General features: G+C 53.2%; 4 protein-coding genes across 4 annotated transcripts; 3 read left to right on the top strand and 1 right to left on the bottom strand.

Annotated features, from left to right (window-relative positions):
* Nucleotides 1-1,048: 1,048 nt before the first annotated feature.
* Z519_11669 (uncharacterized protein) lies at nt 1,049-2,558 on the top strand (the record flags this gene model as incomplete). The annotated part of the gene is made up of 2 exons (XM_016769380.1): nt 1,049-2,204; nt 2,296-2,558. The coding sequence occupies 2 exons, from the start codon at nt 1,049-1,051 to the stop codon at nt 2,556-2,558; spliced, it is 1,419 nt and encodes a 472-aa protein (XP_016614364.1).
* A 4,862-nt stretch (nt 2,559-7,420) lies between these two features.
* Nucleotides 7,421-9,232, top strand: Z519_11668 (uncharacterized protein; the record flags this gene model as incomplete). Its single annotated transcript, XM_016769379.1, has 1 exon — nt 7,421-9,232. The coding sequence occupies one exon, from the start codon at nt 7,421-7,423 to the stop codon at nt 9,230-9,232; it is 1,812 nt and encodes a 603-aa protein (XP_016614363.1).
* An 828-nt stretch (nt 9,233-10,060) lies between these two features.
* Z519_11667 (uncharacterized protein) lies at nt 10,061-10,774 on the top strand (the record flags this gene model as incomplete). Its single annotated transcript, XM_016769378.1, has 1 exon — nt 10,061-10,774. The coding sequence occupies one exon, from the start codon at nt 10,061-10,063 to the stop codon at nt 10,772-10,774; it is 714 nt and encodes a 237-aa protein (XP_016614362.1).
* Nucleotides 10,775-12,667: 1,893 nt separating this feature from the next.
* On the bottom strand, nt 12,668-13,849 carry Z519_11666 (uncharacterized protein; the record flags this gene model as incomplete). Its single annotated transcript, XM_016769377.1, has 2 exons — nt 12,668-13,513; nt 13,613-13,849. 2 exons carry the CDS (start codon nt 13,847-13,849, stop codon nt 12,668-12,670), a joined length of 1,083 nt encoding a protein of 360 aa, XP_016614361.1.
* Between the last annotated feature and the right edge of the window lie 1,773 nt (nt 13,850-15,622).

The raw sequence follows: 15,622 nt of genomic DNA, 5'->3' as shown, positions 1-15,622 counted from the left end.
CACTGAAAGCTGACTGCTGCGGAGGGTTGGTTGGGATTTTGGCTCATGCATTCGTGGCTTGATCGTGTGTTGTTCCGCACCCAATGGATTCAACGAATGCGGGCAGTTCGTGATGCAGATGTGGTCTGTGTTGCTCGGTGTCAGCATCAAAAGAGGATCAGGACGGTACTTGAAAGAGCAGAAGGGGGAAAGAGAGGGAAACAGAAGCTTCAAGATGCAAAAGGCGCTAGGCACGGGCCGGTGTTGTTCGGCGTTGGGCTTGGCACGCCAAGCAACGACAAGCCGCGGCTCACATTTTACCTCGTCGCTAGGTGAGTTCCCAAGGTTTGATATAACGACAATCTCTTCAGTGCCACTAGCACTTACCCATGGAGAAGACAACGAAAGGTGACGAAAGAATCCCCAAGTAGCGCCAGTGCGGAAAAGGGGGAAACGGGGAAAGGGGGGAAAAGAAATGGAGAAAGAGGACGTCAAGTTAGAAAACCAAAGATGGCCTCAGTGGCAGCACCCCATGATCTTCACTTCACATGCTGCTTGCGCGGTCTTGGAAGGATTGGTTCATCCAACAAATTGTCGCGTGCAGAGAGTGAATTCTGAGCCATGTCATGTTGATTCCTGGTCACCTTGGTTTCGCGAGTGGGCCCCATGCTACCACAGGCAAGTTTCTCTGCCCCCCAATGAATTCTCATTTGTGCCTAATCATAAGGCCATGATTGCTTTGGACGCGGACCATGCAGCCTCGCTTGCTTTGCTTGATCATTGCGTCTCGAGGAAACTGTGGAATATGTAGAGTTGATGCTTTTGTCAACCTCGACATCTGCCAACTTGATTCGAGCCTCATTACTACCGCACCATCATGTGGCAGGCACTATCTAGACCCTACTACTGTGTGCCAGGCAATTCACGTACCTACTATCCCTCATACGACGCCTATTTTGGGTTTGTTGACGACGGCGAGGCTCCTCCAAGGTTAGTGCGTGCCTGCCCCGTACCTCGCCGTCACATCCTCTCGCCAACACGACAGCAGCCTTCTCATCTTACCCTCGCCATGACGGCCCGTTCAACCTGGATCGAGCGTGGTCCAAACGGCCGTCCTTACCTTGTCAGAAAGAAGTCAGATATGCCCTCTACAAGGCAACTTCTTTCCCAGACATTGCTCCGTCGAAGCGCTCGCTCACTCTTCTCATCTAGGGACTCGCGCCAGAATCACCACGTCCAGTGCGTCACTGCTGCCGACGGCCAGCTCGCTCTGCCTGCGCCCACCTCACCCAACCCTCCTGCAGCTCCAAGTACTCATCCGGCTGCTCCAATGGCTCCCACCTCTCAGCCTCAACCGCAGCCTGTCACCATGTACCTTCTTCCTCCCCAGCACAGTCAAAATCACTCAGACTCCCAAGAGAAAAACAATAGTCAAGAACATGCCACAAATCCACCAGGCCAATTCATCCCAGCACCTCCTCCGCCGGGCATTTTCCCAATCGGACCATTCCCACCTCACCCAATGCCACCTCCGCCGCCGAACTTTTTTGCACCACCCACGCAATTTCCATCTCAACTTCAGTCGTTCCTGGCCACACCACCAACTGTGCCACCAGGTGTACATACAAGCACAGTCCCTGCACCGACGCAGCCATATGGACCCCAAATTCCGCTCCCGGGTCCCATAACCACGCAGGGGGAAGCGAGATACAAGTGCGAAATATGCGGGCGATATAGGTCTGCTCGTTATCACTACAAGCATCCAATTCAACCAGGACAACTTCCTGGCAAGACGATCTGTCGAAAATGCAGGGAGGAGGCGACGGACAGTGAAGAAGGCGATAGTTCAGACAGTGTTCAATCGCGCAGATCACGACACAACCATTCGCGTGCACAACCACGGCGAAGCACATCGACCTACAGGTCACGGAGGCACCGATCGCGAAGTCGAGCTCGATCAAGAGGTCACCCCAAGCTAATCAACTACGACTACGGACCGTACAGGGTTCCGTCATTTACGGACTCGAGCTCATCGAGCCACGAGGAAGAGCCACACAGTGCTCGGAGTCGAAGATATCGCCGCCCCGAAAATGCATACGCAGGGTTGGCCACGCGCACTCGGCGACTTCGCCTCTCCCCCCTGGGAGAGCGTACCTACTATGACGATGATCGTGGAGGACGTAGACGGAATTACGAGGATGGTTTCAAGGACAGAGAACATGATGGTGAGACTGTTGGGAGACTACGATCACGCTCGAGACAGCCAACACGGGGCCTGAGAATTCTTCGAAGACAGTACTCAGATCCCTTTGTCAGGACCCCGTCAATCGAAAATCCCGCAACAAGCCGGCAGCCCTATTTTTGGGGACCGCTGCATGCTCAGCCACGAGAAGGTTATTCTCCCCAACGCGGACCAATATCGCCCCGGAGCAAACATCCGTCCATGTCCACTCACCATGCTACACACCGCTCACGGAGCATTGGTGATTCTGAGAACGACCATGAAGCTGACCAACGAAGGCCGATACGGCTGCGATCCAGATCTGCTCGGCGAGGTCGCGACCACGACAGACATATGATGCATGGGGATGAGGGTAGGCATCTTGACCTTAGGGTGGTTTCCTCGCAAGGTGTTGGCTGATACTAACTGGAGAAATGCAGACGACAGTCAGGAAGAGAATAGCCGTCTAGGGATACATGCGCCTAGTCCACCGCCCATTCGTTCGTCCTCCTTCGGATACATGGGTGCAGCTGAATTTGGCGAGGGGGAGCGTCGGCAAGGTCGCTCTAGAAGAGGCCGACATCGACGGTCACGGTCCCGATCCCGGGAAGACGAGCACTTAGGGTCTGGAATCTTGCGGCCCGGGGATGAATTGACAGTGATTGAAAGACACGAGCCAAGAGCCCGGGAGGATTATGACTGGTATGATGGTGGTGGGATGAGGGTCAGGGTGCGCGAGATTTCACGGTGAAGGAAAGGGGTCAGCTGTCCAAAAGCGAAGCAATTTGCGACGTAAACATGAAATAGGGATCATGTTGCGCAGCGTTTCTTACGATTGCAAAATTCTAACACTATGGTGGGAGATGGGAGGGAGAAGCGCTGGTCGCCACTGGGTGCTATGGCTCCTGGCTCGACCGAAAGAAGTAAAGCGGGGGAAGAGGCCTCTTATGACTTACTTGTAGACATAGTCTGGACCCGGCCAGACCGGATTAGGCCGGGCATGCAATACGCATCGAGAGCAAAACTCAAAGAGGAAGCTACAGCAGACGGATCGCAGAGAGCGAAACGCCACGAGTCTTAAATCGGAGAAGACAAACGAACTTGTCGGTCCAAAGCAGCCGTGCAAGCCGAAATGGATTGGAGTGCGCAGGATGTGATGAGAATAAGTTTCCTGGGCCATTCTCTTGGCGACTTTAAGAGTTTGACGTAAAATCTGAACAGCTCGGTGGCGGTAGACGAACCGTGAGCAAGTTGCACCCCAGTCTGTATTCGGCTCGCCGGCTCTTCGTTAGTGCTGTCTCATGATGGCTTTCGAGGGCGTGAAACGCCCCAGAATCAACAGGGGGGAGGATGTAGGTGAGGGAGAAGGACGCGATGGGATTTTGCAGTGGCTGGCACGCGGGCTGGCTGGCTGGTTTGCTGAAGAAGGAGGACTAATTACTTCGCTTCTGGGGAGGGAAAAAAGAGGCTTTCAGCTAGACAAGGTCAAAACCACGTGGGCATCTCGAGATCTTTTGACTAACTCTATTAGCAAACTTGTGACGAAAAGTCAGAATGGTGATGGATGTGAACATGGGACATATCAAGCGAAAGTTTGGGCGCCGCTACGGACCACGGTTACGGAAGCGTCGAGTTCTCAGCCAGCGCCAACGTCAGCGCCAGCGCCGGCTCCATGGCTGGAAAGGGCTGGGGACCAGGATGCCAGGATAGAAGGAATTGAAATTCCAGACTAGCAGTGCTTGGCCTTTTGATAGTCGCAGCCAAAGCAGTTGGAGGATCACACCACGTCTTTCCTCATTTCTTCATTTGAACAGCGAGCAGAACAATGCACAAGTGTCTCGCATGCCTGCTGGTCAATCAGAGATTGTGAGGGACGACAGCAACTGCGGATCCGTGGTCCGAGTTCTGAGAGATGGCGCCAGGACAGGCGACTAGTAGAAGGCGAATGCGAAAGGAAGATAAGGTCAGACGATTGGAGTCGCTACCAGTTGCAGGCGAGCTCGAGGGCGATACGCTAGTGCTGCAGCACCCGAGCCATTGAGGAGAGAATGCGGAGCAGAATGGATGGATGTTGAAAGGGACTAATTGATCTGGACTCCAGAGATCATGTAGTATTGTCTGATTTGAAACGATTGAAGACGAACGAAGGAGCAAGACACAGCCGTCCATGGCTAAAAGCATCCAGAGACTCGGAGCAGACAATGAAAGACTGAAAACAGGACAACAGCGTCTCATTTACCCAGTACTTTCTGCCTTTCTGGGGGCCAGATCGGCTCCAGGTGGCTTGCCTCATGCGCCAGAGTCAGAGAGTCGAGGACTGCTGGTTCGGAAAGGGCACAAGTCGCCCAGATTCAGTGCTTGCGTTGTCGATCATATTATGGGGGTCAAAAGCGTCTGAACTCTGAATCAAAATTTAGTCCAAAACCTTGAGCGCATTAGGCGTTGAGTTAGTACCGAGTGGTTGGACAAGATCTAGGCCGTCGAATACTGAACTTGCCTAGGTAGGTAATTGTGAATTGGCAGTGGCGCCAGCAGTGTGCCTTGTGCAGTTCCCAGAAGCCGCTTGTGCCGGCAACTTCCAGAGGAAAGAGGAGAAAAGGGAAGGGAAGGAGGTCGCCATGATCCGGGGCTTGTTCCACCGAACTCAAATCTTCTTGCTCGTACCGAGTACCTTTTTGCTTGGCTTTGGGCGGCCACGAGAAGAAAATACCCAAGGGAGATAGGCATGTTTTCCCCCGAGGACGTCCAGTCTTGTTCGAGAAGGATGGGCGTCATGGGCGTCATGGGCATCATCGGGGCCACTGATGGGTCAACCATGCTGAGCGTTTAGTTAAGAGAGCCAAGGCTGGTGGCCCCTTGACCCTAAAATGCGGACTGGCGGGGGTGGTGCAACTCGTCCCTCTTGAGTTTTGGGGCGCCTCTCTCAGCGTTTGCTTCTGTCTGCACCTTCCAGGCGCCTAAAAAGTCCCATGTCAAGTCCAGCTGCCATCTCCACACTTTACCTCGACTGACCATCTCGACGACCATGGCCATTTGACCAGGGATAATCCATGGGCCCATCCCATCCTTGTTCTCTTCCTCTCTCCACCGACTCGCGCACTAACCTCCCTCAATTGCCTGCACTTTTGTCAAGCTGCTCAAGCTGCTTCTCTTTTCGACACTCGCCACCCGTCACCTCAATCCTGGTACAAACTTTTCGACTTCGACACCTTGGTTTTCATCACATCACATTGTACCCAGTAGCTCCTGGCAAATTCCGTTCCCAACAAAACACGAGACACATCTCTTATCTGCAACTCACACTTTGGTGCGAAGATCTGTCCTTCCTCCTTCCATCCTGCACCGCCGTTCTGGATGACGATCCCTCCCCCCTAAAATCCCACTTGTCCTTAGTAAACCAGCTGCGTGTCTAGGTCTGGTGGCTCTGCGAGATGCCTTTTGCCCTCTGCACTTCTGAGCATTCAACCCCTGCGTATCCTGACGCTCTGACTTGTTGGCAGGGACAATGCGAATTGCAGGCCCTTGGACGCGGCATTCGGGCCCCTATCATCGCCTTTTTCTCGCCTACGCCTTCGCAAGCTAGGTCTAGTTCTCCTCGCTTGCTATGCCGTCTTCCAGCTCGATGCTCCTCGCTGGGTAGCTGACGGTGACACGTAGTCCTCGCTCCTTTGTACTTTCAGTGATATGGCACCTTCGATTTCAGCAACATGGGGTGTAATTCAGCCAGTGACAAGACTGCACGAACCAAACAGCCACTGAGCCAACCTCACACACTCGGTCCAATGGTCCAGGTCGTTGCGCCATCTTCTCGTGTCCGTCAAGCCGTCGCAATTATTCTTAGCATCCACCCCTGCATCATCTGGCACCTTTTCGGTTTGGGCTTTTTTCTCGACCAAGGGAATCCGCGGCTGGCCTATGCAAGCTACTCTTCATCCTTGTTGGTCCCCGGCTCGCCGTTTCGCGCACCCCCGATCCCCCTCGTCCCGACCCTGCAATGTGGTCGACCCTCCTCCCCGGGTCGTCCATTCCTTTTGTCTAAGCTAAGGAGAGGGGACTTCTGATGTCTGTCAATACGAGCAGAGCCAGACCCTGTCCTCCTCCCCCTTCGGTCGCAACCTCGTCTATGACTCCCGGCGACCTCAGAATCCAGATCTATCGCTTAGCCATGTTATGTCTGCTGCCTTCCCAATTGAGGTGTCGTCCCCCCTGCCCTACCACACTGAATAAGAAAGCGATTACCCGAATAGGGACGCGCTTTGCAAAATTCTCGCTCCAGAGTTGTTCGGCCGTGAGCTAACCGAGCTCTTGCACTACGAGCCCAGAGGGCAATTCTACAACACGACGGGTCTGCCCAACCAAACGCCGAGAAGGCCATTGATGGTGTTTCGTGTATGGTTCGTGGGGTTTGTGGCCGTAACGGGGTCATGCAGGGGGCTAAGACTCGCAGTCCACACCAGCAAAAGCTGCCACAAGGGCCGCCGGCGCCTCGCCCTCAGTCAACGGTGGTGGCAGTGGCCGACAAGTTGTACAGGTTCGGTTTCCTTGGGATTTGGGCAGCGTTATGCGAGGCGTCTAAAAGGCAGACTTCGGGGGTGGGCACCAAGACACACCGGTTTTGACCAGCCAATGACTCGAGCGGGCACCAGCGCCTCGTGATGCTAGGGTCCATTGACATGTCGACATTTCAGGCACTAACTCTTGTCGAGCATTGCCTTCGGATCGCCCTGTCATAGTCATCTGGAGCTTGACACGGTCCAAGAAAAGGTCTAGTATGCGGCTCTGCTCAGTCCTGGGAGGGAGGAGGGAGCCTGCCCTGGTTCTGACTGGCCGGCCGGCCAAGGTTGGTTCCTCCTCCCCTTCCTCCCTCCCCCCGGCCATCGTTCATGGCGCACGCTCGTGTCAATCAGTGCACTCCTCCCCGTTCCGTGATGGTGCTCTTGCTGCCCCCCCTTTCTACTTTCTCCTCGCTTGATAGCTGTTGTTTTATCAACTAGAAGACGTCGAGGACGACCCACCCACATGTGGTCTTGATCATATAGTCCAAATGCTCGTCCCTGATACCGGTGGCCCATAAACTCCCTGCCTCGCCCAACACCTCTCTCTCTCTTTCTCTACCTGTCAGTGCCACCTATACTGTCGGTGGAACATCACCTTTCCATACCGTATACTGTACCTTGCAGTCTGCGGTCCAACCCTCATTGGTGGTTTGGCTGGCACATCATGCATCGTCACTCACAGTATCACGACCTGCTCGCGAGTGAGGGCCCAGAGTTTGGGTTCGGAGATGCTCCCGACGACTACGAGACTTCCATGCAATACTGGTGCAACTTCGGAGAATTCCAGCTCATTGACCCCCAACTCCATTCCCTCTCGCTGCATGATATGAATGCCCACTATCAGAGACCGATGGAAGGTCAACATCCATATGCCGCCTACGACCCGATTGCCCATGGCTTCAGCCACCGGTATTCACGGGCCGCTGTCCACAGCCTCCTGCCTCAACTGGGCGGTTTTGACCCCGACCAGAGCGAGATTGAGCAGCTCCGTCATCTGCGTCATTTCTCTCCGACCGATTCCTTGGGGATCGCTCTCTCAAGCAACAGCGACTCGTCCGTCAGCGACTATCCGCTCAGTCCCGAGGCAGTTCGGAGTTCATTTAACGTTCCCTTTTCCAACTCAAACCAGGAATTTTACGGCGTCCCCATGGCAGCCGCATCGTCCACTAGCCTCAGCTGGAACCAGCAACCCTCTTTCATGTCACCTCACCCTCCCACGCCTGTCCCGGCCAACCACACGGTCCCCAGCATGAGATATCTCCAGGTCACGCCAGATCCAGACCATGACGATGAGACCGTCGACGACAGGGAGGCTCTCCACTCCAAGATCAACTTTCCCGTGGAGCTGGAGATGTCGGAGCAGATTGTCAGTCCTCCCGACTCTGGGCTTGACCAATCAGTCCACGACGATGAAACAATGAAAGATGAAGAGGAAGACTCAGGGGCGATTGAGTCAGACAACGATTCCGAATTCGTCCCCCAAAGGAATACACCGCGTCGCCAACATGGCACGACCAGACGCCACTCTATGCGTGAACCACGACGTGCGAGATCGGTTATCGACCCTAGGGCTCGGGTGCAGAAACCCACCCACGCCGGCGAAATGTCCCACAATGGCAGCTCGCGCCCCAAGTCCAAGAAGAAGCATGTATTGCTCAAGAAAGATGAATCCGACTCCAAGCACTTTCCTTGCGCCTTTCACCATTACGGCTGCTGCGCCACGTTTGGCAACAAAAACGAGTGGAAGCGACACGTCGCCTCTCAACACCTCCAACTCGGATACTACCGGTGCGACATGGGCTCTTGCTCACCAGAAACGGCGCGGACCCAGCACAAGGGGTTCAACGATTTCAATCGCAAGGATCTTTTCACCCAGCATTGCCGCCGCATGCATGCCCCCTGGTCCGGAAGCAAGAAGGGCGAGGAGGGCGTATCCAAGAAAGAGCGAGACAACTTCGAGAAGCAGCTCGAGCATATCCGCGCCCGTTGCTGGGTTGATCGGCGAAAGGCCCCCCAGAAGACCAAATGCGGATTCTGTGGGAAGAAGTTCGTCGACGGCAAGGAGTGCCGCGGCTGGGAGGAAAGGATGGAGCATGTTGGCCGACACTTTGAGAGGGACAACTTGAAGAGCAAGGATGAAGATGTCGATGATGGGCTCAAGCAGTGGGCCATCCGTGAGGGTGTTGTGAGAGAAGGGAAGAAGAAGGGCGAGTTCTGGCTTGTAGGCTTTGAACCTGTGCAGCCAAGTCGGCGTTCACGTGGCCAGAGAAGGAGCAGCAGACTAATCAAGGAGGAGGAGATCAAGCAAGATGAGGAGGTGAGCCACAATGACGACAATGACGATGACGATGACGAGAGCGGCAGCAGCGGGGACGATGGAGACAGCATTGAGGCGAAGCGAGCCGACGCCCTAATGAAGACGGAAAATAGCGATCAAGAGGACACTGATGCCGAGGCTGAAGAAGACGATGGATGAGACGTTTCGGCAATACGGTCTTGTTGGTTGATGCAATAAAGGTGGCGGCGTTATAGGATTTGCTGACACTGCTGAAAAAAATGGAATTTCAAAATGTCTTGGGGTCAAAGGACATGTGTGACGGATATAATGATACCCCTCTAGGTCTTGGGAAAGGAAAAAAACAATCGGGATCTCCTTGTATTTCACACTTGCAACATGACTTTGTGAGGAAACATGCAAACAAAAAAAGCTTTTGCCGTCAATAGTTCTCGTTGTACAGACTCGGCAAGGGGGCTCTTTGGCTGTGATTGGTTCAAAGACGAAACGCTCAACGACAGCCTCGTTTGAAAGGCGCCGTCGTCTCTCCTCAGTGTCTGGTCCGTGTTTTTTTACGTTTTGCCCTTTTGTGTAGCCATCGCCCAGCAAATGCCTTTGCTTCCTCTCCTTTATGCTGCTGCAGGTGCAGATGTCAGCCAGCCTCGTACACGCCTGAGATGCTGAGTGTCGCTTTGTTTCCCGCCTATGAAGTTTTTGGGTTTCTAAGCGCCTTAGTTAATATCTTTTGTCCCCTGTCGGAGTGGAAACAATTGAATAAACCGCTGGTCATCCAAGGTTCTTTCATCCTTTATCACTCATTCCCTCTCGGCCTATTTCTGTTGTCTTTATTCCCCTGCCGCCTATGCTACTGACTACCCCCACAATATTTCCCATCCAAAAGCTGTCGCTTTAGGCATCCAACTTGATACACCCCTTGATCCAACATAGAACCCTTAAAATTCCTCGCACTCTCTCAAATTTTTACCAACTCCGACTGAAGAAGTTTCTACAACATCGACTAAAGCCAAGATGAATTCCCTAATCAACCTTCTCTCGCTTGCTGTAACAGTGTCCACCGCTGTGGCGGCTTCTCCATCCAAGCCCTTCACCGCCCACCGCCTCAATCATCGGGGCAATGCCAACACCGCGGCGCCTCCCGACCCTGTGCGCCAACTCCTCTACATCGCCCCAGAGTCAAACACGTGCAGTGGCGCTACATACCCAAACGAGTGCGCTGTGTCCTCTATGCCCGTCATCCAAGCCATTGTCAATTCCTTCGCCAAGTACGACGTCACCACGGCCGAGGAACAAGCCGCGCTCCTGTCCTGGATGGTGTACGAAAGCGGACAGTTCAAATTCAATCGCAATCATTTCCCGGCCCCCGGGAAACCGGGGCAAGGAACGAGAACCATGATGTCGCCCGCCTTTGTGCAAGAGTATGCCAACTCGATCCCTGAACTCAAAAGCAAAGTTGCCGCGATAGGCACGGGAGCGAGCTTGAGCGACGCCCAGGCCGACCAGATTCTGGCTCTAGTGCAGCCGGACCATTACTCCTTCGCGGCTGCGGCGTGGTATTACGGCACGCACTGCACGGACGCCCAGAAGACACAGATCAGGCAGGGCGGGCAGCAGAACTGGCAGACGGCGTTTATCACGGGCTGTGTGCAGACGACGATTGACGATGACAGAATTGCTTACTGGAAGAAAGCGTGTCAAGCGCTGGGGGTGAAGGTGACGCCGTAGATGAAGCCCGTCATGAATAAATATGGATTCGGAGAGTCTGACCTTCGGCGACCTGGTGCGCACTCACATTCGGATCGATAGTCCTCCATACGAGGTACGAGGTACATACATTGCACAGCCACCACCACTCAAGCATGGATTCTGAACGCACAGTTACGCCCCGAGGCTGTGCAATGCCGCTCGTCATGCTTTGGTTGTTCTCCCTCTTCCTACTCCCTCCTCTTTGTGCTGTTTCTTTTTTTCTCTCTCTCGTCCACCATATCGCTCTTAGAAGATGTCCAAGAAGTACAATCCGGCCCACCAGGCTTGGATGAACTGCGCTACCTCCAGTCAGCAGGCAAAATGTCGCAGCTAGGTGGTGAGGTCCCAGAAATAACCTGTGTTCAGCCTCAACCCAGTTGTCACCGACTCCCACCATGGCGCTCTGCATACTGGCAGTGATCCTTTTCTTCAGCCTCCCTCCGGACTGGCCGCACCTCCGAAGAATCAGACAACATCCGAGACCCTCTTTGCTCCGCCAGGGGTTGCCAAGCCGCACGCGCGAGGGACTTGGAGCACCATCTCTAGCTCCTTGTTCTCGCTCTTCTTGTTTTTGCGCAGGCCCAAATTTGAGGCTGAGGTCTTAGTATTTGACCCCAGGATATTGGGTAATTCTAAAATGGAGAAGACCCCGCAAGCCGACGCCATTGTAGACCGAGCAGAAAGTGGTGAGTTAATATGCTCAAATAGCATTAGACGCTCCGAGAGCAGTACCCAATCTGGTCGTGATGACGATATGTCACGGTCAAATCAAGGTCAGGGTACGCAGTTGCAAGAGCTTCAGGATGATGGGAGAGAGGCGGAGTGCTGCAGCGTGTTCTCCATATATCCACCCGAAAACATCGAAACCGTCCTCACACTTCACACTGGACAAAGTCTGGTCACAGGCGTTGGTCCTGCTTCTCTGGACTGTTTCTCTGTTGATTCTTTTACCGATCAAGACCCGGGAGGATATCAACGTTATATTACCAAGTATACCAGTAGTAGTGAGAAATAGATTTATCTTATTTGGATGGAATCCAATTTTACAGAATAAGCTTTGACCTGTCAAACCAAAAAAAAGGATCTTACTCGATGGGAGCGTGCCGTGCGAGCCCTTGAGCAGGTTGTATTGAAGCCCTCGCAGGCCGGGGGAGAGATAGGAGGACAACAAGCTGGGCCACCATTGATATCCCTTCAGGACTTCTCGGCTTTTTATCGTGACGCACACCCGGCCCAGACAGTTGCAAAGCACAGCAAGAACTTCGACCCAACCCTACTTGACGCCGTCTTTGACGATTCCAGGGATCCGACCGACCCGATGTTTGTTTGCGTCAATATCGTTGGTTGTGTCTACGCTGAGGTTCACCTCACCCTCTGGAGTCATGAGTTTCCAACACCAGATGAGAGGGCGCCGCAGAGGTCGTCGGCAAGCCTCGACTGGTCAAGGTATATACCGCATTGTTAGTAGCTCGGCCGGAAAGGGAATGGAAGGCATAGGTTACGAAAGGAGAGAGAGAAAGAAACATTAGACGGGTGATGCGCTGCATATCGGCCAACTGTTTCAACGCCTGAAGAAAGAGTAGGCCGTCTTCTCGTCAGTGCCTCAATTATATGAATCTGTGTTATCACCCTTGCTTTAACCGTTGGATTTGCTTGTCTGACATATATGTGTGTATATCGTCAACTAATACCGCACGACTCTGACGCCCTTCCATCGATAGAACAAATCTCACAATTTAAGTGCCTTTTATCTCTGACGGGTCCCCCCAAGGAATGGTGATCATGCTCAAACATGACGAGTTCCTTGCGTTTGAGTGGAACAGGATGACGGGGTGCAGAAGTGGAGAGGTGTGTGCGTGGTGCGGGAGTACATCACCAACTATCCGGACCTGGGATTATCTTTACAAGGCGATAAATCACGTACGCCAGAACGAACAATGCCGGGATCACGATGATAGAGAGAGCGCAGGGATAATCACCTGATGCCTGCGTTCGCGTTGTGGAATGTGGCGTCAACGTTGTCTGGAGCAATGGCTGTCGTTCACGCTGGTGTTGATGTCGATACTGGAACTGCTGGTGGTGGTAATAGTAGTATCCCGCTGAGGATAATAGGCTGCGATCTTGCTGTGTCTTGACAGGCTTGGTTAATGGGCCTGGCAGCGGAGGAGTGGACGATGTGAAGCTGCTTTGAGGCTGTAGCTGAGGAGGCGGCAGACGATCGTGAGTAGGTAGGGGTGAAGGCTGTGGTGTATATCTATTTCTTGAAAGTGTCGACTGGACTTGACGGGGATAATTCGTGATTCCCGAGCGACTTGCAACTTCCACGTGGTTTGGTAGGGCTTGAAACCGCGCAGGCAAGGAATGGGGCATGAGGAGGAGGAGATTCTGCGGCTTATTCGTGAGCCCGAACGGCTTTGGCGGCGAGTTGGGATCGACGATGTGTTGGAGTAGGTTCTCGTATGACGCCGCCGTGAGATATAGCCGCTTCCCTTGGACATTGGAGGGCTTGAAGGGCTTGAGAACCCGCCAGTCGGCCACAATTTCGTTATGCGTGTTGACCCACGACAACTTGGGCAGCTCGGCGTTCCCAGCCAGGTAGAGGGTGATGTTATGACTCTCCGGATGGGCTGGGCTGGGGTAGATGGGAAGGTATCTTCGGCGCCGGCTGGCGTCTTTGAAGTGCCGGGATTCAAGTCCCTTGCCGTCGAACGACGTGATCTTTGCTCATCAGGTATAGAAATTAGCATCTTGATTCTCCTCACTCTGCATTACTCCCTCTGTAAACCTATAAAGGTCCATGTTTCGGGGATGAAGTACCGTCAGCATTTTGATCTCATCGGTGTGGTCATCGACACGGATTATCAGGACAGGGTGATAGAAGCACCCGTCCGCGATGGAGGAATTCCGCAACCTCGCACGCTCAATCTGCCTTTTTCGCGGGAGGAAGAATACGTGGCCGGCAAGGACCTGGTGCCTTTGCACTTTATCCCTGCCCACATCCCTGTCGTTGCCTCCTCGATAAGGAGACGATTGTCGGTCTTTGCGAGTGTGCATGTTTCCCAACTATTCATGTGTCCCAAAAGATGTGATATTTTGCAGGCGAAACAAGAGAGACAGGGAAATTTCTTTTACAAATGAGCACAACTTACAGATGCAAGCCCTTACATTCTTTCGGGTATAAGAGAAATGGAGGCAGTCTGTCTCAGGTCGTTGACGAGGCTATCGAGTGGGGCGGCGAGGTTTAAGCGCCTATGCTATTCCTAGATAAGCCTAGTGGTTCACCACGTCTCGCTGGCAAGGCGGATTTTAGACTTCGCAGAATATCCGCTGCCGCCACTTAGAACGGTTTAGGCTAGGAGCAGAACTGGTTCCCGTTCTGCCTTGGCCCATGACACCCTCCCCCCACTATTACATCACAGCACTCCTACCTTCGATGGCCCTCATCCAGGCCTGTTCCAGTCCGACCTCATGCAACTGCTGACCAGTACCAATCGTTTAACGATGGCTTGCGTGGCGGATCCTTTCTGGAATCGGCCCTTTCTTGCGGTTTCTGGTTCTTTCTTGTCATGCCCTCGGAAGAGAAAAGTCCTGGACTGACTTGGGCGGACCAGACCGAAATACAGGATGGCGTTTACACTGCGCCTAAGTGCAAGGCTAGCTTCCTGGAACTACAGAAACGGGTTGTATTTGAAGACAAAAAAAAGGCTGGTCAATGACGAAGCTGCCACCGTCACAGATGGAGCGAACTGTTCACATGGAAGACAGGCTGCCGGTGCTTTCAAAGACAAGTTTAACGACTCGAAGGATATTACGCTGCAAGGCTTCCGGAATCGAAGTCTTCAAATTGTGTGTTGCCTGTAAAATATGAGAAAAGCAGCGATGATCTTATTTTGTTTCGCATTCGTATGAAACACCCGAACTGCTTTCCTGGTGGTTTCTATGCGGAACAGAATAGATCACACGCCCAAGGACGACGATGCCTGGGAGAGAAGATACCATCCGTATCATTACAAGCTGTCTTCTTGTTTTTTCACGGGACTGAAGGACGTCAGTGCTGCTGGGTTGTACTCGATAACCCTGTCACAAACAGCTGGACGCCCTCGCCGTCTTGAGTGGACGTGCGTGTCTTCAGGAAGTTGTCTAGCGAGTCCTAAGTCTTAAAGATGACCGTTGCATTTTCTGTAGATTGGTAACGACGTCAGGCTGCTCATTACAGGTCTCGTTAGGTTTCTCCTAAAATGTCGAGATGATGACTGCTGCGATCTGTACCTGTTCTGCGTCCAATTTGGTTTTCTTGTTTGCTGTTATTGTTGGCGTCTTTTTCTTTGTATCTGTCCGTCTCGATGCCTTTGCTTTACCTGATCGAACCGGCTTGAAGTTCTTTAGGAGTTCCGCCCTTGAACTCAGTGCTGAGGCTGGCAAATCGTATTAGAGAAGGGTCTCGAAGACGGCGGTTGCGTCTTCTATTGCCCTTACATCGCACAGCAGACACTTCTTTCGAGGTAGTCACTAAGTGGCAGGCCATCTCTGTCCGCGAATCCGCTTTAGGTTTTTAGAAGCTCAAAGGCTCTCATACCCGGCGTTCTTGACGCTGCTCCATTTTCGGGTTGTTGTGATGGGGCTGGTGCGAGAACAGCTTGTCATCTGGCCGAGAGTCTTCTGATAGCAACTGCCTGATTCCTGCTGCTTGTTGTTGAAAGTCAAAAAAGAACACTGTCTGTACTGTGCAGTTCGGGCGCTGAGGTGTCATAACCGCAACCCCAGGATCTGCTCTGTCCGGCCTGAAACCCGTTATTATTCACTCTGTCGTTCGTCGTCCTTGGTTGG

This window comes from Cladophialophora bantiana, assembly GCF_000835475.1.
Source record: "Cladophialophora bantiana CBS 173.52 unplaced genomic scaffold supercont1.23, whole genome shotgun sequence".
Classification (NCBI taxonomy): domain Eukaryota; kingdom Fungi; phylum Ascomycota; class Eurotiomycetes; order Chaetothyriales; family Herpotrichiellaceae; genus Cladophialophora; species Cladophialophora bantiana.
This window is presented reverse-complemented; position numbering and strand designations above follow the sequence as displayed.